Here is a 22368-nt window from a genome sequence, read left to right as displayed (position 1 = left end):
TTCAGATCAATGTGGTGAGAACAACAGACAAGATATCTGGCGCCGATCACGCCTCTAGCGTCATCACACTGCAAATGACCACCCCCTCCCGCACCATTCGCGTCATTCCGCTCGCAATAGGCATCCACCTCGGCCAATTCGGGCACCCCCGAATCGGTCGGGCACCTACGTCATAGTACCCACAGGGTGTGCGCGTAGCGGGCCGGGGGCGGGAGTGGGGGCGTGGGTGCCATTTAGCCGGGGGGGGTGCTGTCTTTCATCAGAAGATGAGGTAGGCATAGTCGAATCCGTCACATGTAAGCCACTACTTTCCACCGGCCACCACCATGCCAATGATCTCCGTGCAGCGATGCAGACTGCTGAGGGTCAGATTCCTCCCCTCCGACCGCAACCATCAAGCGCGCCCGTCCCACCCGTGTCTGTCACTCGTAGGCAGCACGCGAATGTGCCGAAAGCAGAACCCCTACAAAAACTTGGTCATGCTCGTGTTTCTCTCAATTTTTGGGGGACAGGACAGTCCTCGGCGCCATTGCCACCAGACAGGCATTGATCGACCGTGTCGGCCTGACTCAGTGAATTAGGGTTTATCAAAGGTTTTGCTGTCGGGCGCAACACTGGAGTTGTTTCTGAATTGTTTGATTGGTTCTTACGCCGTGCACTAATTGACCTATGATGCATGGGTCGTTGCGTATGTGGCGATATAAAAATTGGTTAATTTTATTCACGTAGGCCAATGATTCCCAAGTGTGCGCATGCATGCATGTGTGCATGCAAGCAAAATGGTGTTTACTGTGCATGCATGCATGCATAGGTTAAACTGGAGATCCCAGTGGCGATGAAAAAATAAACAAAACAAGGGCGGGGAAGCACACCTGCATGTGTGTGGACCCGCATGCATGCAAAAAAGCGATTAGAACATCCCAGGCATGGATTAACTATAGATACGATGATTGGTACTATTGGGGAGTAGTGCGAACTCAGCTCCTGGTGGACTGGCAACAAGCATGCAACCCCTTGCATGGCGGGCGGGGGGAGTCCACTTATTAAATGAAGCAGTACGAGTCCAGGGAGCTGACCAAAAAACATCCCCTGTTGTTGTCCTGTTGCACACCTTCAGATTGGACCTGCGAAGAAGAAACTTTCTTCTAAAAGGGTGTGACCAGGGGCCATGCCGGTACCAAAAAAGTATCCACATGGAGATATGTGGTGTTGGTCCTGGCAAAGATTTGTTACTGAAAGGTACTCACATGCAAAAAGGTGCAGATGTACCCATGGGTAAGAACACAAGTGGTTAAGTTATCAAATGGTACGGGGGGCAGATTGTGAAGCTCATGTGTGGGTGAGCACGGGATTTTTTTAGTGTTGTGTAACAATAGTAAAAAAATTATCTGTTCAGAGGGCTCGTCAGCTGCCGGTGTGAGGGATAGCAAAAAGGGCGGCAATTTTCCCGCAGCGTTAGCACGAAAGATGTATAGTATTTCTAGAGGGTTCTGGCTACAAGCACATTATAAAATTATTTGGTGGACGGTGGGTGTCTACAGGTACAGACATATCACAGGCAGGCCGCTGCAGTGGCTTGTATTCTCACCAGTCTCTCCCTCGGCCTGCTCGTCAAGCACTTGTGCACAGTGCAGCCGCTTCTCTCTCTAGCCCCATTTAGCAGCTCAGACGGCTGTAAGCGGAGAATCGGGAAAAATCCAGATTCAAGATTGCGTCGGACCGCCGCCCTGTCCTTCTGGTAAGCAATCAATCTACTAAATGCATCTCCTTTTTGCAATGCCTGGCTCTTTTGTTGCTGATTAGGTTTTCTTCTTTGGCTTTTGGTTTTATTTGGTTGCAGCTGGGGTGAAAGATGGAGGAGCCACCGGAGCGAGGAAAGAGGGGAAGAACTGTCGGCGAGGGGAGCTCGAGGCCAAGAAAAAAGAACCATCGGTGGGGGTCAACTGCTTTGGTGGTGTCGAACCAGCTGAGAGTAGCGGCCAATCCGCCGCCGCGAGAGCTCGCGTATAGATGCATGTTTACTACTGGTCCCTTTCTTGGTGTGAGCACTTTGTTCTATTCAGCGGCTGAGCTCACTGGGATGGGCGGCTTGCTAACGAATAGATATGTGGGAGGAGTAGATCGGATCCAGTACGCAGGGCTCCTTGCTGACTTGGATACTAGTAACATGTCCCTACATCTCCAGATGGTCAGATCAGGTTCATTACTGACGATGATGCAGTTAGGATCCTAGGGGTAGTTGGTCATGGTAGGATTGTCCAGTTTGGTACTCCTGCCAGCAGATCTGCCCTGGTGAAAAAAATTAGAGGATTCTTGGGTCTGAGGGGGAGAGGTGGCATAAAGGTGTCCGATTTAGAAGAGGTGATTAGTAGAATAAACCCTTGTTGCATGGACGAGAATGAGACAATCGCTTTCTTGGTAGCATCTGCACTGCTAGGAGCTGCTACCTTGCTAGCGCCAAGGCAATCTGTGGCTGCAATCCCAGAGGAATTCCTCCCATTAGTCGAGGATCCGTGGCAGATCGGTCAGTACAACATGGCCAGATACTCGATTGACGTGCTAAGAATGTGCGCCAATAGGTTCCATGCACAGGTGGCCTCTGGAGCTGAGGTCGCCATCTTGGGTGGTCATGTGCTTTTCCTTGGGGTGAGGCCTTGTTCTTTTGTTGCAATCATTTGACGCTGTACTTTATTCTCCCAACCATGTCAAAAAAGTTGCTACTCATTTTGCATGGTGTTTTGCTGTTTGCAGATATTTCAGCTGGATTGGATAGACTTCGGTGCTACAAACCTTAGGTCAAATCTACTGCCAAGGATTTCTGCATATACATTTCCCATGGTAAAGAAATTGGTCCCGCCGCTGAGAGATAACCCAGGGTTTTACTGAGTAAGTAGCCAATCCATTTTGTGATTGAGAGCAGGATGAATTCTTGTGTGATGTACTAACCCATTTGATGTGTGCATTTCCTTGTGCAGACTAGGCCTGAAAGTTACATGGAGTCACATCACTGGGAATGGCATCCTCTGATGGCAGATAATTCACACAATGTGAGTGCCTTTGCTTCATAAAACATATTAATTTTCAATTTTAGTTCATCGCTAAGCTTGCTACGATGTTGATGGCAGCTATTCTGGAGGCCACCGGCTGTTAATCGCCGGACTGATGCAACGAACCCACGCCATGGTATGAGCATGGAAACTAGGGAGATCGAGGAGCAGCTCGTCGAGGTGATGCATCAGCAACAGGATGGGGTGGGCGATCTGCAGCCTGAACACACAGCCCAGCTACAGCCCGTTGGTGTGGTTGATCAGCAGCCTGAGTGCATGGGACAACGGCAACTCGACAATGTAGGTGAGCAGCAGCTTCAGAACACAGTGCAGCCAGAAGCAGAAATCATGGATTAGACAGGTGAGTGCCCGAATTAAAAATCGGCGCGTCCGTGAACAAAGCATGCCATGAAGTTCATTGCTAATGTGTGCCTTGTGAATTGTACAGATGTCGTGGGCACTGATGAACAAGAGACTGTGAAGGTGGAACCAGTGGAAACTCTATCAGTACCGCAAGCCAATCATAAGTACCTCATCTGCAATCATGATAATATACGTGTTGAAACCATAGGATTGAACTTTGTTAACTTTTGCGGGAAAAAATTTCTAGGTGTGACTGAGAGAAGGGGAACAGAGCCTGAGCGAGGAGTTTACATAGATGAGACAGGGCAAGAGGCGATACGTCGCAGGCCAATAATCCGAATTCCTGAAAATGATAAAGGGAAGGGCCCATCAGAGGAGAGTGAACTGGAGGAGTCAGATAGTGATGACGATAATCCAACCAGGCTTGCTAAGATGTCGAGGAACTACGGAAGAGTGTTGAGGCAGCATGAGAGAGTACAGATAATGAATGGTACTGACTTAAACAGATGAACCGTCTAAACCAAAGATTTTTTAGGTGGTTTGTATGCTATCTAACTAAGTCGTGATTTGATCATGTAGGGAACCGGCGGCTTGGGCTGCCCCCAGTTATAAGTGTTCAAGGTGCGTGCCCGTTGTCGTTAATACTTTGAGCTTGATAGATTGCCTGATGTCCTCCTGTGGAAATCTTGTTGAAGCTAACACTGAGGAAAACCTGTATGCATTGACAGGGGCGGATGGGGTGAATGCCCAGCTTCCAGCAGTGGACCCTGAAGATTTAGAACTAGATGAGCCTATCATCGTTCCTCAGCTCAGGCATGAAGAAATTCCAGTAGCATGTAAGGTTTCGTATAAAAAACACAAACAAAATACATACAACATATGCATGTAGCAGATAATGAGTAAATTGCATTTAATCACTCTGGATGTTAGGTTTCGCACCCACAAGAGCTATGTCTTTCGAAGCATTCATAGATCTGGTCACACCAGACAGGGGTGGAGCCTCGCCAATGACGCTGTTCCGGATGCTTCAGTCAACACCAGATTCAGCTTCTTATGTATGGCACAGAGAATTCATTCCAGATAGTGCATCCATGTCATTGTTGGTGGCAAGATTTGTGGAGGCAGCAGCGGCAATTCAAGGTGGCATATGTTTCCCCAGATTGATTTGAATTCCCATATTTCATCAGGTTGACAAACAGTTGTAATTTTATATTTTGCAGCTGAGGGAGTCAGTGGGGCTCACTACCCTGCTAGCACAGACCCTGATCATAGGACTACAAGTCGTGTGGCGGGAAACACTGATGTGGATCATGAAGACAATTGTGGGAGCCCTGCATCTGAAGAAAGTGAAGGTTACAATCAAATGTTAGACAGACGCCATGAAAGCCTAATACAGAGCCCTATCACTCCCAGGGCAAAGGAGACAAATGATTTATTATTTGCTTCATCTGTTCAGAATTTGTACGATGCAAACGGTGAGCAATATGAATAAAGGAAAAAATAAATAGAATCATGAAATGCTTGTCTTGATAATATATTGTAGTGGGAATAAATGAATCATATGTGTAAAAAGGGAATTTTAGCAAGGGATAAGAAATAGTTGAGCTATAAACATGTATGAAAATGTATGAACTAACAATTTGCAAATGGTGCAGAGATGGAGGTGGGTATCATCGATTTGGTGACAAGTGTGTCTGCGACTCACATGGTTGGAGTACGGGTGGAGCCTCCAGCAGAGCCAGGTCAGAGTCGGTGCTATTTATGGGTAAATGTATCCAGAAATATTGTACATAGAAAGTGGTGATGGGGTAATGTAGATGCCAACGGTAGGGATGAAGCAGTTGATCACAGGGGGGCTAACACATGTCTAAAGTTTGAAACAGAAATCAACAGTAAGTTAACACAATTCCAATGAATTAGATGGCACCTGTGAGTATAATAGTGATACTGACATATACATATTATTTTGTGAAATTCCACCTTGTTAGATGTCCGAGTTGTCAGTTCGACACCAGAAAGCGGTATTGAGGCAAGGCAAAACACAGAAGATTGCACTGCTGTAGCCTTAGGGCGTGACACTGGAGGTATAGTTTGCTAGATTTCTGAAGTTGTGATAAAGAGCCTTCCAATGCTTTGTCTTTTGCTGACTAATTAGAGCTTATAATGTGGTTACAGATGCGCAAGCAGGAAACTATCGAGGCAGAAATAGGTATATTTTGGAAAAGCAGTGATACAATTTTGTTGTTACATGATTTTTTGCGTATAACTACTAACAACAATCATGTCGGCGTGATGATAAAATCTTGTTCCAGATGAGCTGATGAGGGCAACGCTAAGCAATGCTGATATGGTGCCAGATTGTCTCAAGTTCCAGGCTGAGATCAACGGTGCATAATGCTATCCCACATAGATGTAAAACCATTGTGTTGTTTCGTTAAGTGCTGCTCGTAACAAAAGAAAACATTTTGTGATGGCAACACCAGGTGTGCTGTGCGTGAGCTCTACTCCGGAACAGCCAGTAATTCGGTTTGTGCCTCCAGCAAGGCAACGACAGAAAAGATGTGTGCACCATGGGAGCAAGAAGTGTCGCAATAGGAAACGGAAAACACCTTCCGGGAGTGGGTCATCTTCATCAGATAGCTCTGACAATGATGCGGGTGCGATGCAAGACGACCAACAAGGAGGAGCCGCAGAGCAGAGCATTCCCCCAGATGGATTACACGGTAAATCAAAATGTGGATCCTATAAGTGAGTAGCGTAGTGTACATCCTGAAAGTTAAAGTCTAACATGATTGATTGTTCCAAAAAATCAGGTGAGGTACATATGCGTCCCAATGATACAGCCAGGGGCGTAGGCTATGGAGTTGGGGTCATCACTCGTCAAGAAACAGGGGACTATATGTTCCCTGGAATAACAAGTAAGATATCATATGACTGACACTAGCAGCATGGATTTGCGTGACCTGGCCGGCTGATCATGTAATACAATTACTGCATCTGGCGGATCATCAGCAGCAGCTAATCGCGTGGTGGGGTCTGCATCGGCAGGGGGCGAGCAACATCTCCATCAAGGTATAGGTTACAAAATTATGCATTCAAAACTGACGTTGACAACCTAGAAGCATAACATCTTTGTCGGACGGGTGTTTCAGCTGATGCAGCCAGCAATCAGGGTGCTGAGCCTAGTCTGGGAGGCTCGGGACCTGTAAGGGTGCAAGTCGGTATGGTTAGGACATTTGTGAAGAATAAAATGGGAGACAAATTCCCAGGGAAAGCTGGACTGAAGCATGAACAGCCGACAGCAAAGAATGTGGTGTACTTCTTCGACAAAATGCTGACATGCATGAGACAGGAGCTCGACAAGTAAGTTCGAAAGCAGAGACATTAGAAGAAGGTGCATCCGCCCATCCCGACATGGATTACTTGTACTTACCACTTGCTGAACTCATTTTGCAGGAAATGGTTCAAACACCTTGCCCCATACCTAGTTGTGATGTGTGGTGATGATTTTCGGAAAGAATTTGGGCCGAATGGAAGGCTAACAGTTACTGGTTGGGTTTGCTTGAGCCGAATGATCACTTACAAGGAAGGGCTCATGTACGGTTCATGGCAGATCAGGTGGCACCATGTGTTTGATGTGCGCTTTGTGGTGAGTAGTTGGCATGATTTTTGCGCTTGTGCCTCTTGAGTAACATGTATGACCCGCTAACTGGAAATATGTGGTTGCAGCTTGCCTTGATGTACAACTCATACAGTCTAGATTTCGAATTCATGAATACAATGATGAGCGTTGAGGCGCTTGGATATAGGCTTCAGTGGACCAAGAAGGTTAGCGATTAATCATCCTGATATTGTACTATATTATATTTGGTTTGCCCTGAATCGGAGTGCTGACTATGGTGATCATTTTCAGCTGATGCTGCCAGTGCCATACCACAATTCGTGGTCTCTCTATGTTGTTGATGTCGACGAGAAGACGCTACTTGTTATGGACCCGTGCGAGACCTCAAATGGAGAGGACGCCATGAAACTGAAGCACGAAGATAATGCAAACCACATCATCGAGGGACTCCGTCGATGCATCCATGAAAACATTGCAGGCTGGTATGTGCCAGCTCAAGGGTGGAGGGTGAACTACAATGTAGGGATGCACCCCAACAGCAAAATGCGTGTGCCCTTCTCTGATAATTGCAAAACTACTTAGCAGATGTTGTTAAAACAAGATTTTGAACTGATTCGACTAAAATTTGTGCATCCATGACAGCCACCTGCATGTGGTGAACTACATCAGGGAGTTCACGGGTCTGTACATCTACAATCCTCTCACAAAGGTGCGTGCAGTGTTCATGATGCTCCATGGCTGTAAGAGGCACTATTTTTGAAACGAGTTGTAAGAGGAATCATGAACAACTAGTGATGCTGACGTAGATTACTGTTGTCAAATTTCAGAATCGCCTACACTACTTCTGGCAGATGATTGCTTACGAGGTCATTTCAATGAGGGGAAACAAAGCAGAGCTACCTGATTTTATGCTGGAGATGGTGCCATTCTGAAGAGAGGAAACAAAGAAGATTGCAAGACGTCTGGATTCACGACCTCCATCAAGTAGTAAACGCTGGACAAGGAACATTAGCTACCATCCCAAAGTACTTCAACTGGTGTGGTAGTGGTTCCATCACTTTTGGGTTTGCTGCAAAAGTTTGCGAGACTAGTCCATGAAGCGGCGCGACATGGTGGAAATGTTAGCTGCCATCCCCATGGTGTGGTAGTGGTTCCCCCTGCGGTTCAAATTAAATCCCTAACTGATTATGGGCGCATGAAATAGACATGTTTAAGTTTGGTATCAGGCTGAATTAAGAACCCTATATGTAGAACTTTCGTTTACTGGGAGCAATGTTTGTTCGGACCGATGTTTGTTCGGTTTATTTGGTGGATGCATGGTTTGTTACCTAAAAAATGCATGCGTTGGTGAGTTCAGTAGACATAGACCATGTATCGCCTGAAAAATTTGGTATGCAAAGATCGTGTCATCTTGTGAAGGATGGGCTGATAGATTTTGTAATAACCTATCCTCACAGAATGATAGATTGAGACCATGGATGATATACTGCCTGCATGTATCGCGAATTTGGGAGGTGTTTGTTGCAACGGCATATCACTGAATATTTGGAAGGGTTCATCCGATGTTGATTTGGGGATGAATTAATGTTCACTTTGTATGTGCCTGAAAGCTTTGGACGGGAACAAGGCTTGTTTCAAAAATTAATTGTCAATCCTTGTTACCAAACCAGGCTCATTCGGCTAGAAATGGTAAATTGGTTCAAATATTGATATATGTGTGCGAACATGGTTCCAAGGTACACATAATACAACAGCTAGGGCCACAAATTCGACAGCTATTCATTGCCACAACATGAGACCAAATGGTTGGTGTGATTTATCTGTTGTTGATTTGGAAATGAATTTATTTTAATTTAGTGGGATTACATGACTTTACTACTGAATGAACACAATGCCCATGTTCACAGTCATTGTTGACCCTTGGAAACAAACCAGGCTCGCACGGCATGGCAGATAAATGGAAGTTGAACTTTACAAACGAACAAGCAAGGCCAAATAATGATAGTTGGTCCGATGATTGATATACGACTGAACATAGATCCAGGGTACACACATCTGACATGATAGATATATGATAGGTGCCAAATGCTGGGGGATTTGAATTGAAGCTTACATACATGCTCGCAGGTCCGGCATACAGAACCCATGCTACGAACATAACTTTGTAATCTACTGGATAAACCATGCAACAAGACTAAAGCCGGCAACGCATTCAGCATAACTCCCTACTAGACAAATGCAGAATCTGAAGGAGCTAGGACCTTCTAGAACGCATCTTGGGCGAGGGAAGAGAAGTTTCCCTGGAGCTTGAGGCATTCATGCAGGGCATCCCGTTTCGTTTTGGACACAGTATACTGTGCATTGGCGAATGGTTTGCACTAGTAAGCTAGAAGATATAATGTGCGAAACATGGGAGACATAGATTGGAAATGTGTGTACCTTGGTGAGTGGCATTTTCAGCTTGTGAGCATCAAAGTGCCTTGCCACATGGAGGACACACCCGCCTGTGTCGGCACTACATCACATTTGAAGGGTTATGGGAGGGGCGGGGGGCGAATAAGAAATCAGTCTTCAGTATGGACCGTAAAAATATTGCATGGTATAAAAAAAGGTTGAGCTTGTATTACCGGGAGAAAATGCAGTCGGTCATGGAAGGGAACTTGAGAGTCCAATTATCCTTGCTAGTTGGCCATCCAGCGTATAATTCATTCAGACAAGTGAACAATGCAGCATGCAGCTTCCATGCTATAATCTCGTCGCGTTGCCCCGTGGGTGGGCAGGCTAACTTGTTGTGGTACAGTGGGTCAATCACCTAGATGACCCTAGTCAGCATGTTGAAGAAAACAACCATCCAGCCCTCTGGGCGTGGAACAGGTGTGTAAAACTGTAAGCAGAAAACAATGATATCAGATTTGATGAGTCAGGGCATTTGGGTGTAGGCATGATAGCTGGGCTGTATTACATACCAGCTCCACTGAAGTGAGATCATACTTAAGCGAATCAGCAACAAGCTGGTTCTGGATCGACACGGTATGGAGGAAATCGTACTCTGCCAGGACAAGCGTCTGCCACAAAATGCACAAGCATGGTTTCCCGGAATGAAAAAATGGTCTCACGACATACCATTGTAGCTGAGATAATTAAAATGGATATATGTCTTAGACTTGCATCCTTACCGGGAAATCTGGCTCGATAGGGTGACGCCAGGTAAGATATGGGCATTCTGGATCATATTGCTGGTCGATCTGAGAATATCGATGAAGGATTACAAACATCAACTCGTGATCAATTAGGGTCTCCCCCCTAGTTGTTCTTTCATTGCCACTCCAGTGACGCGTGCAAACCTCGGCATCTCATGAACCAGGAAATTCCTGATAAAGGCAACATAATTAGTACATGGTGTTGCCGCAATAAAAATCATGTATGATCTAGCAGGAGGTAGTTTGCGTGCACACTGACCTCGATAGTTCTTGCACGGATGACGATGCAAAAAACTGAAGGATAAGTTCAGATATATCATTGCTGGGGGGTGGCGGGACGACACCCCTGCCCCAAGGATCAGTTTGGAACCCAGGGTGCTGAACATACTTGCGGCCAGGTAGCTCTTCCCGTTGCTCACCGAAAACTGTAGTACTACCATCATTGGGCAGATTGATGAATAGTTCACTGATTGCTCGCAAGGTGAACTGGGCAAAACGAACAATCGACATGTTGATATCTGCGGGAGATTCCCCTTCAGAGCAGTGGCGCTTGCGCAGGGGATCAGGTGTATCCCCGCAACGAGTTCTCTTGGAGGTAGAGCTATCACCTGCATTCATTGCGGGGTAGTCCGGTGTGATATGCGGGAAGATGTGACTGAAAATACACACAGGGAAACCATGAAGACAGACTGACCTTCACATGCAGACATGTCCAGCCTGACACCGGGTATGTTGGGGCGAGCAGGTGTCGTGGCGGTCATAGCTGAAAAAGGTGGTACATTAAAGATTAACTATGGGAAACCTGCTAAGCTTATTACTTGATGAAAAGTACAAAAAGTCTTGCCTTGTGGTTCTGGGATAGCTCTTGCTGGACAATCAAAAAAGCCTCTAATGGAACAACATAAGCACCTCTTGGAAAGTGCATTGAAAAGTTTATCTGCAAATTTAAACATGTCCAATTGAGCGTTTGCACAAGCTGTATTTATGTGACATTGTACCCGAGCATTCTGTTCATTGAGAAGTACAGTGATCTCATCTGATGCCTGCAGAAAATGGGAGTAGATTGTGATGAGTTATGCATGCTTTTGGTCTGCAAAAAACATTGAATAGGATGTGCCTACATGCGAGCAAATGTTGTTACCGTACCAAGTTCGGATAGCGTGTGCGGAGGTAGTGTGTGAAATCAATGGGCCCAAGCGTGCGAATTGGTGTATGTACATCTAATACATTGTGCGTGGGTGTCATTGTTGCATTGTCATTTCGAGAGAACTGATGTGCGCCACATGCAGCGGATGCACTGTTGCCACCACTGTTGGTGCCTGCAAGAAGGGTGTTGGGTTGGTCCTGAGGATACTTCTGCCAGGCATAGCAAACATCTTCTGCCGCACGTAGCTGCATTAGATAAGAGTGAGATTAATGTGAAAAAATGGTTGCATCATACAAAGATACAGTGTGATTAATCCAGATAGCAATGAAACCTTGTTGTTTGAATGTGATGTGAGGTTCTTCCCAATGTCAGTGGACATTGTGATCATGTTCCTAATGCTGTCCTGATCAAATTCACTTATACGGGGCAGCACATTATGCTTCTTATTGAGAATGCCTAAGTCAATATTGTCCAAGAAGAACACCTGATACAAAAATCAGAGCAGAAAAAGTTAAACCCCATCAAGCAGGACAACAGATATTACATGTAAAACACATGCTGACCTGAAGAAAAAGGTGACAACCAACAAGGTTAGTGCCTGGATTGTTTGAAAGCATGTCCTTCTTGAGACGTCTAACAGCTTCTAGCAAGCACTGAAGAACATACTCACACCAATTGAATTGTGATATTGTTTCAGTGTTTGCAAGGGCACCCCAAAAATCAATGGTGGCATAATCATGCTTTGTGGTTGGCGCAAGCACGTGTCCCATGACAAAAATGACAAAAGCAATTTGAAAACAATCCTTCTCAAGCTTGCTAGATGTCTCTGATACATCTCGTAGTAGGAACTCCTCCGCGGCTCGCAGGCTATGAACACCCTTTTTGTCCATCCCGAGAGTCTTCTTGATGAATTGAATTGCATCAGGCGTTATGTGACCATCACGCCCCCGGATAGAGCGGTGACCGCAAGGTATCCCAAATACTTTGTGCACATCCTCCAGCCAGAACATCAGCTTCTTTGACTCAGACAATATAATTGCGCGCTGAGATACACTAACCTTGCTCATTGTCCATGCACTGAATTTGAGATTAAGCTTCTGCAGCATGGGCAACTTCAACATTCCACCAAACCCGATTTCTTGTACCAACCACCTCTTGTACTCATCAAACGTTTGAATGACTTCAACTGCATGTTTCACAGAGATCCGAGATGTTGGCACAGGTGGGAGGACTGGTTGTTGGTCCTCTATCTGAACTTCAGACCCATCAGAGATTGCCCTGCCATCTTCTCCGCCACCGGCTGTGCCACCAAGGTTGCTACCAACATCAGACATCTGTTCTGCATAAAAATGCAAACCTGATGCGTGAGCTTTCAGTGTGACAAACTATATCAAGACTCTGAAAGGTGGGCGCTACTAATTGGCATCTGAGAAATACAGCAAATTTACTATGAAAATGTGGAACTTGTAAGCTCCATTGCATTTCCCCCTATGATTCCCCTGTAAACCTAGTCAGATCTCGGTGGTCCGTGCGATGCTCAGTGGTGTCCGCATCCATGGGTGTGCGAATCAGCTAAATTTGACCGTCGGACTAAGGGGACTGGCAGGGGACTGAGCAGTAGAACGGATGCAATAATGTCGGGGATCAGCTAGGGGGCATGAAGAACTTACCTTGTGGGGATGAGCAGATGCAGATATGCACTCCTTGCCGCGACGCACCCGCGGCGCCGAGCCTCCTGTTGATGAACGGCGACCGGCCGAGGTCTGTGGGAGTGAGACGAGAGAGAGACGCAGTGGTCTGAGCAGATAAGACGAAGAAGATGAGGGTGGGAGAGGCAGCGGCGTGTTGGTACTGCTCGGAGTTTGGGAGCTCGACCGGAATAAAAGATAATAAAAACCTAGTGATGACGCATGTACAGGCGATGCCGATGGTGCATGCAAACGACCGGAAAAAAACAAACAAAAAAGTTGCTGCCGCAGACTGGTTGACTGCTGGTGATTCCATCAGTCCGTGAGTGAACAGGGCAAGCCATTCTCTATACTGTCCCGTGAGACATCAAAACTTTAAGTAACCATAGAAGCCTTCATTAACATTAACAGGCACAAAATAAGATCCATTACAACTTCCCATTACAGCAAACGAGTCACAGACCATTACATTTTATCAATACTACTAAGACGGCAGTACACGACTTAACTAATACACATACACGGCCATGGTATATTGACTAGTTAAACCATCATGCTAGCGATAAAACAAGCCAACAGACAAGGTGAACAACAAAGAGGATCGCAGCTTCTAGCGAGCTAGGCGGCCGAGGAAGAGGACCAGCATCTCAATCCCAAACAGAGTTGCGATCAGGTTCGCCGCCACCAAAACAATAGCAAGCCGCGCCATCTCCATGCAGCAACAGGGGTGATTGGCGAACCGCGCCGACGCCGGACGATTGTTATCCATCTGGAACGCCTCGCTCTGAGCCTCGGCAAGCCCAGCTGTGCCTGCTCCAACTGCCTGCTGGGAACGAATCCTGTTTCGGAGCTGCATTCCCTGACGACTAGGGGAGGCAGAAGCGTTGTGCTGCACTCCAAAATGGCGATTCAGATCAGGACGGTAGGTCCTGTTGGATCTGATGTATTCGCAGAGACCAACCTGCCCAAAAAAAGTCCAGATCTCTGGCCCATGAGTACAAGGCGACGAGAAAAAATGACCATAAATTAATCTGCTATAAGAAGCTCTCACATTTTTCTTGGCGCACTTGTAGTGGCGGTCGCCAGCGTTCTCACCGCCCCGCGCAATCCAGGTGATCAGCTGGCTGCCGCAGTCAGGGCATGGAATGAGCAGCAGCATCTCATCGTCGTATCCAGTCGACGCGGAGGCAGACATCGGACTAGTCTACGGGAAGAGAATAGATTGAAGGAGGGGACAGCGGAGGAAGGCAGCGAGATTATCAGGCTTGAATCAAGACGAGCGGTAATATGGTCACACCCGCCGCTAGTCCAGAATCTGCGCCCTTCCGGCCCAGTCTGTTAGTGGGCATCTGATCCATAGCCCAGGTACCTAACACCGTAACAAGCCGGCAATGACAGATGTGGGCCTTTACAACTGTTCACCGCAGGGAATACGGGAATAATACCTGGGCCAATACAGAGTGGGTTGTGGATCATGAGGATTGCCGGTGGCTGGGATACCGAGACCACCTGTGCTCGAGCACAGAAGATCACTTTCGGAGAAAACCTAAATTTTTAGGGAGAGAAGGCGGGTGCGTAGTTAGGTCAACTCATTTGTTAACCTCAAGTTGCATATGTACTCATCCGTTTACTCGTGGTGTATTGTAGTTTTTCTCTCTTCATATATGTATTTTAATACTCCACCTTGAGGCTAACAAATTAGTTTTTATGGTAATACGTGTCTCATTCATATCATAAAAAACAAAGTACAAGTCACCAAAAACTGACATGACAAAACTGAAAAGATAGTAGAACAACTCTGAGCTTGACACTAACGCCCGTCACCTGCCTCCGGCACCACCACATCAGCCACCGAAGAAAAGAATGACGGATCACCTCCTCACACAAGCTCGACGCGGCTCCATCGCTGATATGCAGTTTTGCGGACCTCCAAGATAGCTCACCAAAAGTGAAGCCATTGCCATTGAACGAATCAGACAGGGGCAACACCCCAGACACGCCATCGAACTCTAGATATGGCACCCCACCACGACTAAGACGCCGAAGAAGGAAACATACCTGCCATCCACGAACCACGAACCCAGCACACGTTCCGTCTTTCAGATGTCGTCGATGCAGACCACAATCTGCATCCACTCTTGGACTACCTCCCAAGCTCCGCGCTGACGCTGGAGCAAACACCGTCGCAATGGCGAAGCCCGAGGGCACAGGTCCACCACGAGGATGCCGCCGCCGCCACGCCATCCTTGCTTGACAGACTGGTTTCCAAATCCATCCCCAACCATAGAACCGATAGCCTCGTCAGGGAAGGATCTGAAAAATATTTATTAAACGTCGTCATCGTTGTCATCGAAGACAAGACGATGAACAACCTAGAAACCTAGACTACAAGAGAGTAAAAACGATCCACATGCGTGGATCCGGTGACCCCCCTCACCACCGACGACCGAGGTCGTCGGCGAAGGGGAGCTGCCAGAGGACGGCGCTGAAAGATGGCCTCTCCTGGCGACAACTAGGGTTGCAGCCGAGAGAAAAATGATCTGGTTCCTCACAAGTTCAAGGTTTGTTTTGGACTTTTTTTTCCTCCGGCTAACAAATGAGTTGTACATATTTTTACACAATAGAATCACAGTCGGTCATGTATACATACATACACTCATCCCTATCAATGAACCATGTATGCATACCCAACTAATACAAGCACCTCCAAGATATTGAGCCGGCACAATATCTTAAGTTTGACAAAATCACCATAGATGTCTCGTAATTGATGAGAACATCTCCACAGAAGAAACATTGTCCAAAGCCTCAAATAAATAAATAAAAACACATACCACTAGTGCTAGATCTACAACTTGAATCCTGGTGTGTTGGCTCCTCCACAAAGAACCTAACCAGCTGAGCTACGCTTAGCTGGCATATATTGGACTGTTAAATATACATGTTGAATATCTCTACTCCTAATGGAGCAGTTGGTAGTCTCCGCCGGTCAATTTTCGTCCCACCACTTTCGTCCGGTTTTTTTTCGTCGGTTAACCTTCGCCCACCTCCCACCACCCCGTGCAAAACGAAAAAAAAACATACACCACCATCCGTCTCTCGATCCACCCGATCTCCATGCGGCCGCCCTATCTCCCTCGTCTAGCGATGCAGCGCCGCCCCAATCTCCCCGCTCCGCCGCCGCCGCCTCAATCTCCCTACTCCGCCGCCGCCCCCCGCCTTCCACTATCACCCGCTCAGCCACCTCCACCCTCCTCTACATCGCCGGATCCGCTTGCAGATCGTCAGGGAAGCGTCTCCCGGGTCTGCGCTCGTGCGGCCGTGACAGAGGGTCTCAAGATGGTCGCCGCCGAAGATAAAGCCCCTGATGGAGGAGTCCAGATCTGGCACCTCACCAAGGTCACCCCCACGGTGAGTGCACATGCCTTTTGAATCCCGGCCCGTCCATCTTTTGAATCCAAGTTGGACATGAAGGGGAGAGGCAGGGGTCAACAAACGCAAAGGGGCAGGGGTCACCATAGTTGTTAATTCATTTTTCTGAATTTAGAGCAATGCAATATAAGTTTCCGAATTTCTGTCAACTGAAGATCGTGCATAGTAGTGGTCAAGGTGTCAAATACTTTGTTTTTGCTTTGCATCAAACCATTTCTTTTATGCTCTGGAGTTTAGAGTCAACCCCACCTTGATCTTCCTCCGTCCTCCGCCACTGCTCCTAAATGTATTGGAATTCAGCAGGTCATGAAAATGGACGGATGTGATAGTGAAGGAACCAGAGGGAATGATACTACTGTATCTCAATGGTGTTGATACGCAAGTACTCCACCTAATCTAAAATTTTGTATCTTTCTTTTCACAAAAAACTATCAAACTTGTGTACTATCATGCCTTCTAATTTTTCTTGTTAATTTGCAAATTAAGTTGTCATATTGGTTGGGCTCATTTTTTTGTTTTTTCTCTACAGGGGAAGCCAACATCCGGAAATAGTCGGTCGTGCTGGTGTGAATGCTAACGTGTCATAAATTGAGGTCACATGGATCAGGCCAGTGAAGAACACGAGTAGGGTGGCCGAGACCTGTCTAAACAAAATCTGTTGTCTTCAATGGAGTTTTCCCTAGATCCAGGTATGTGCCTTGACGTGGTGCCAAGATTATGTTCATGTAAGTCTTTTTGACTGATTTACATGGTAGCAGACTGCCAATATTTAGCGATGCGGATTCAGAGAGATTCGACAATGCTCTCGTTTGTGAAATCAGGATGATTCCGACAACCCCGCCATGCGCCTCCCTCGACGGTTGCCCTTCTGTCTCCAGAGAGTGAGGAACTTGAGGACCTTGATGAGATAAACGAGGGTGTGGAGGAAGCTAGATTGTAGAGTTTGTTGTGGTTTCGATCAGTAAAGTTGGGTGGAACCAGGAGGAAAACAATTCCATATAAAAAAGACAGATTGCAGGAATTCATTGATGGGAAAATAGTGGGCCGGCGGTATCTGCAGAATCGATGGAAAAAATGGACCCTCAGGCCTCCGGGTGGACAAAGAAGTATGTTTCAATCGATGAATTGTTTTTTGTTGGGTTGGAGATAGCTAACCAAGCCCAGCCCTCACGAGGCAACCCTACAACACAACCAGCCCCAGCCCGTCCCTCGTCTCGTCGGCGGCGCATCGCCGCCTCCAGCCTCTGGTCTACCGCCACCATCTGGACCAGTCCCTGCAACCCGCCAGAGCGCCGCTGGCCGCCGCCCCACCCATGTCATGTCAACATCTTCGATCACATGGTTGTACCTGCCTATGTCTTCACCGGCAGCGCCGCCGGAAGCGTAAAACACAAAGCAAAGATGAAGCTCTCGCATCATACCTCAAACTCTTCCTGCAGAATACTACATGGTACTATTAAAGTAAATACATAACCATTTTTTGTTATATACGATACTATGTGGTTGCGGCACAATAGACCCTTATAAATATATTTCTTTCAGGTTCTAGATGAGGCCGGCCAACTAAGAAAAATCTTTTGTCCGATAGAGATGCAGGTTTGTCACCCTTCCCAAAACCAAACATAATTTCCATGTTACATCTTCTGTTCTGTTCTACACATAAGCATTTACTTTGCTTGAGTAACAAAATGTCTTTAACAAAGTGTTTGTGCTTAGGATGAGCAAGCAACATTTTATCAAAACACTTAACTCTTTAATGTTGGAATATAAGAATAATTACCAACCACACTACATTTTCAGGGGCATACGTACTTGAACTCTTTTCATATGTTATTCTCAAAACCATGGCTCATAGATTTATTGGTAATTATTATTCAGAAGGTTTCCTGGTAAGTCAAAGACATTTGTGATTCAGAACATCGAGAGTATGGAGGGTTTGAGCTCAGAAAGAAGTTTCTTTCTGGTTACCACCTTATGAATATATTTGTAGATAATTCGTTTTATTTGTTTCTGGTCAGATCTCGCAATTAGGTCATATCATTTGAGACAAGGACATCATATCTTTTGAATTTGTTTAGTGACCCGAATTGGTAAGAAGATTCAACAAACTTGGTATTGTTCAACACTAAGAATCTAGCTTATTGACAAGACGATAAAAATATGTTGATAATATTGGTCACTAACTCCTTATTGTAGAGAAGTCTTGACATCGGACAATCATCAGGCGACAACATCAGGGAGGAGCGGCGCCGCAGGGACAACGTCGTCGGCAGCACCTTTGGAGGGATCCGCTGAGGATAAGTCACCAGGGCCGGCCATCGTGCCTGAGGTGTGAAGGATGTCATGGCAAATGATCAACGAAACACCTGCTGATTGTTTCAGGTAGCCTTCTGTGTTGCGGTTCCTCATCATTGTAGGGATCAGTTTCAAATTTCAATATGGACATGCTTAACATGTTGTTTCGGTTCAGTTTGTAGGCCTTACTTTCTGTAAAAAATGTAACATGCATTCGTCAAATGTGCACCGGCAGGCAGATCCCTTCGATCGGAATCATAGACTGCTCCGAGGATATGGTTGTATAATGCCAAAAATTTCAATTGATATTACTGGGAGTAATTGCTCAGGTATCATGCACATATTTGAGATATTTTATTTCAGACTGACATGTAGCTACTTGTTATAAAAAAAGAGCAGGCCATATAACAAATAGACAAAAATTAATTCTTGTTTTGGGTGCCGTAAAGAAAATTATGGTATGGCCTATCTCGACTTGATAGGGACAGTGTCCGGTGAGCTGAAAAGCATGATCTGTGTGCATCTTAAAATATGGCCTAGGAGTTCTCACCTATCTAGATTCTAGACTAGATATGCGGTCTATATTTTTTCTTTGTTGAGAAATCTTGTGATATACTCATAATTACTGGTTTTGGCTAGGCTTTTCTCAGGGATCCTTCAGATGATAATGTAACTCCTGTTGTTGAGGAGTTTTGTAGATGATTAACACCTTCAAGTGCCGCTCAACAGGGAGGATAATTTAAGTGGCTAGAAGGTGTTGAAAACAGGGGTAAGTTTAGTCACCTTGGAACTATTAAAGATGAGAAGCATGACCTTCTATTTGTCATGTTCTATCTCTAACATGTGGAAGGTGCCAAGTGCAGTACTCCCTTTCATAGTTCATGTGCTCTATGGAGTATGTTTTATCACATATGGTCATGTGCAATATCCAATTTCCCTTTGATGACTAACACTTGGAACAAAACGTTGGAAGTAGTGAAGGAAATATGCCCTAGAGGCAATAAGAAAGTTATTATTTATTTCCTTATATCATGATAAATGTTTATTATTCATGCTAGAATTGTATTAACCGGAAACATAATACATGTGTGAATACATAGACAAACAGAGTGTCACTAGTATGCCTCTACTAGACTAGCTCGTTAATCAAAGATGGTTATGTTTCCTAACCATGGACAAAGAGTTGTTATTTGATTAATGGGATCACATCATTAGGTGAATGATCTGATTGACATGATCCATTCCATTAGCTTAGCACCCGATCGTTTAGTATGTTGCTATTGCTTTCTTCATGACTTATACATGTTCCTATGACTATGAGATTATGCAACTCCTGTTTACCGGAGGAACACTTTGTGTGCTACCAAACGTCACAACGTAACTGGGTGATTATAAAGGTGCTCCACAGGTGTCTCCAAAGGTACATGTTGGGTTGGCGTATTTCGAGATTAGGATTTGTCACTCCGATTGTGGGAGAGGTATCTCTGGGCCCTCTCGGTAATGCACATCACATAAGCCTTGCAAACATTGCAACTAATGAGTTAGTTGTGAGATGATGTATTACAGAACGAGTAAAGAGACTTGCCGGTAACGAGATATTCGTAGAATATGTAGGAGCCAATATGAGCATCCAGGTTCCGCTATTGTTTATTGACCGGAGACATGTCTCGGTCATGTCTACATTGTTCTCGAACCCGTAGGGTCCGCACGCTTAAGGTTTCGATGACAGTTATATTATGAGTTTATGCATTTTGATGTACCGAAGTTTGTTCGGAGTCCTGGATGTGATCACGGACATGACGAGGAGTCTCGAAATGGTCGAGACATAAAGATTGATATATTGGAAGCCTATATTTGGATATCGGAAGTGTTCCGGGTGAAATCGGGATTTTACCGGAGTACCGGGAGGTTACCGGAACCCCCCGGGAGGTATATGGGCCTTAGTGGGCCTTAGTGGAAGAGAGGAGAGGTGGCCAGGGCTGGGCCGTGTGCCCCTCCCCCCTTAGTCCGAATAGGACAAGGAGAGGGGGCCGACGCCCCCCTTCCTTCTCTCTCTCCTCTTTCCCCTCCTCCCGAATCCTATTCCAACTAGGAAAGGGGGGGAATCCTACTCCCGGAGGGAGTAGGACTCCTCCTGGCGCGCCCTCTCCTGTCCGGCCGCACCCCCCCTTTGATCCTTTATATACGGAGGCAGGGAGCACCCCTAGAGACACAAGTTGATCCACGTGAACTATTCTTAGCCGTGTGCGGTGTCCCCTTCCACCATAGTCCTCGATAATATTGTAGCGGTGCTTAGGCGAAGCCCTGCGACGGTAGTACATCAAGATCGTCACCACGCCGTCGTGCTGACGGAACTCTTCCCCGACACTTTGCTGGATCAGAGTCCGGGGATCGTCTTCGAGCTGAACGTGTGCTAGAACTCGGAGGTGTCATAGTTTCGGTGCTTGATCGGTCGGGCCATGAAGAAATACGACTACATCAACCACGTTGTGCTAACGCTTCCGTTGTCGATGTACAAGGGTACGTAGATCACACTCTCCCCTTTCGTTGCTATGCATCACCATGATCTTGCGTGTGCGTAGGAAATTTTTTGAAATTACTACGTTACCCAACGGTGGTATCAGAGCCTAGGTTTTATGTGTTGATGTTATTTGCACGAGTAGAACATAAGTGAGTTGTGGGCGATATAAGTCATACTGCTTACCAGCATGTCATACTTTGGTTCGGCGGTATTGTTGGACGAAGTGGCCCGGACCGACATTACGCGTACGCTTACGCGAGACCAGTTCTCCCGACGTGCTTTGCACAAAGGTGGCTAGCGGGTGACAGTTTCTCCAACTTTAGTTGAACCGAGTGTGGCTACGCCCGGTCCTTGCGAAGGTTAAAACAGCACCAACTTAACAAACTATCGTTGTGGTTTTGATGCGTAGGTAAGATTGGTTCTTGCTTAAGACCGTAGCAGCCAGGTAAAACTTGCAACAACAAAGTAGAGGATGTCTAACTTGTTTTTGCAGGGCATGTTGTGATGTGATATGGTCAAGACATGATGCTGAATTTTATTGTATGAGATGATCATGTTTTGTAACCTAGTTATCGGCAACTGGCAGGAGCCATATGGTTGTCGCTTTATTGTATGCAATGCAATCGCGCTGTAATGCTTTACTTTATCACTAAGCGGTAGCGATAGTTGTGGAAGCATAAGATTGGCGAGACGACAACGATGCTAAGATGGAGATCAAGGTGTCGCGCCGGTGACGATGGTGATCATGACGGTGTTTTGAAGATGGAGATCACAAGCACAAGATGATGATGGCCATATCATATCACTTATATTGATTGCATGTGATGTTTATCTTTTATGCATCTTATCTTGCTTTGATTGACGGTAGCATTATAAGATGATCTCTCACTAATTATCAAGAAGTGTTCTCCCTGAGTATGCACCGTTGCGAAAGTTCTTCGTGCTGAGACACCACGTGATGATCGGGTGTGATAGGCTCTACGTTCAAATACAACGGGTGCAAAACAGTTGCACACGCGGAATACTCAGGTTATACTTGACGAGCCAAGCATA

At 46.1% G+C, this 22368-nt stretch overlaps 2 protein-coding genes across 2 annotated transcripts; both read right to left on the bottom strand.

Moving 5' to 3' along the window:
- Positions 1-4240: 4240 nt before the first annotated feature.
- On the bottom strand, positions 4241-13218 carry LOC119355745. Its single transcript, XM_037622608.1, has 12 exons — positions 13050-13218; positions 11943-12718; positions 11711-11863; positions 11379-11624; positions 11077-11275; positions 10927-10995; positions 10492-10840; positions 10209-10403; positions 9999-10097; positions 9660-9916; positions 9472-9547; positions 4241-4747 (listed from the first exon to the last, which is right to left on the bottom strand). Exons 2-8 carry the CDS (start codon positions 12711-12713, stop codon positions 10322-10324), a joined length of 1869 nt encoding a protein of 622 aa, XP_037478505.1. The 5' UTR covers positions 12714-12718; positions 13050-13218; the 3' UTR covers positions 4241-4747; positions 9472-9547; positions 9660-9916; positions 9999-10097; positions 10209-10321.
- Positions 13219-13485: 267 nt separating this feature from the next.
- LOC119359698 lies at positions 13486-14375 on the bottom strand. The gene is made up of 2 exons (XM_037625803.1): positions 14119-14375; positions 13486-14028 (listed from the first exon to the last, which is right to left on the bottom strand). Exons 1-2 carry the CDS (start codon positions 14260-14262, stop codon positions 13678-13680), a joined length of 495 nt encoding a protein of 164 aa, XP_037481700.1. The 5' UTR covers positions 14263-14375; the 3' UTR covers positions 13486-13677.
- Between the last annotated feature and the right edge of the window lie 7993 nt (positions 14376-22368).

Source organism: Triticum dicoccoides, chromosome 2A (genome assembly GCF_002162155.2).
Source record: "Triticum dicoccoides isolate Atlit2015 ecotype Zavitan chromosome 2A, WEW_v2.0, whole genome shotgun sequence".
In the NCBI taxonomy this organism is placed as follows: Eukaryota; Viridiplantae; Streptophyta; class Magnoliopsida; order Poales; family Poaceae; genus Triticum; species Triticum dicoccoides.
This window is presented reverse-complemented; position numbering and strand designations above follow the sequence as displayed.

Bases quoted from the DNA above. Each gene is read 5' to 3' on its own strand.
- LOC119355745 (XM_037622608.1), bottom strand. From the start codon at position 12,713: ATGTCTGATGTTGGTAGCAACCTTGGTGGCACAGCCGGTGGCGGAGAA. The intron at 11,864-11,942 runs GTCAGCATGTGT...TTTTTGTATCAG, and splicing joins GTTGTCACCTTTTTCTTCAG to GTGTTCTTCTTGGACAATAT. The intron at 11,276-11,378 runs GTACGGTAACAA...CATTTTCTGCAG, and splicing joins GCACACGCTATCCGAACTTG to GCATCAGATGAGATCACTGT.
- LOC119359698 (XM_037625803.1), bottom strand. From the start codon at position 14,262: ATGTCTGCCTCCGCGTCGACTGGATACGACGATGAGATGCTGCTGCTC. The intron at 14,029-14,118 runs GTGAGAGCTTCT...TTTTTTGGGCAG, and splicing joins ACAAGTGCGCCAAGAAAAAT to GTTGGTCTCTGCGAATACAT.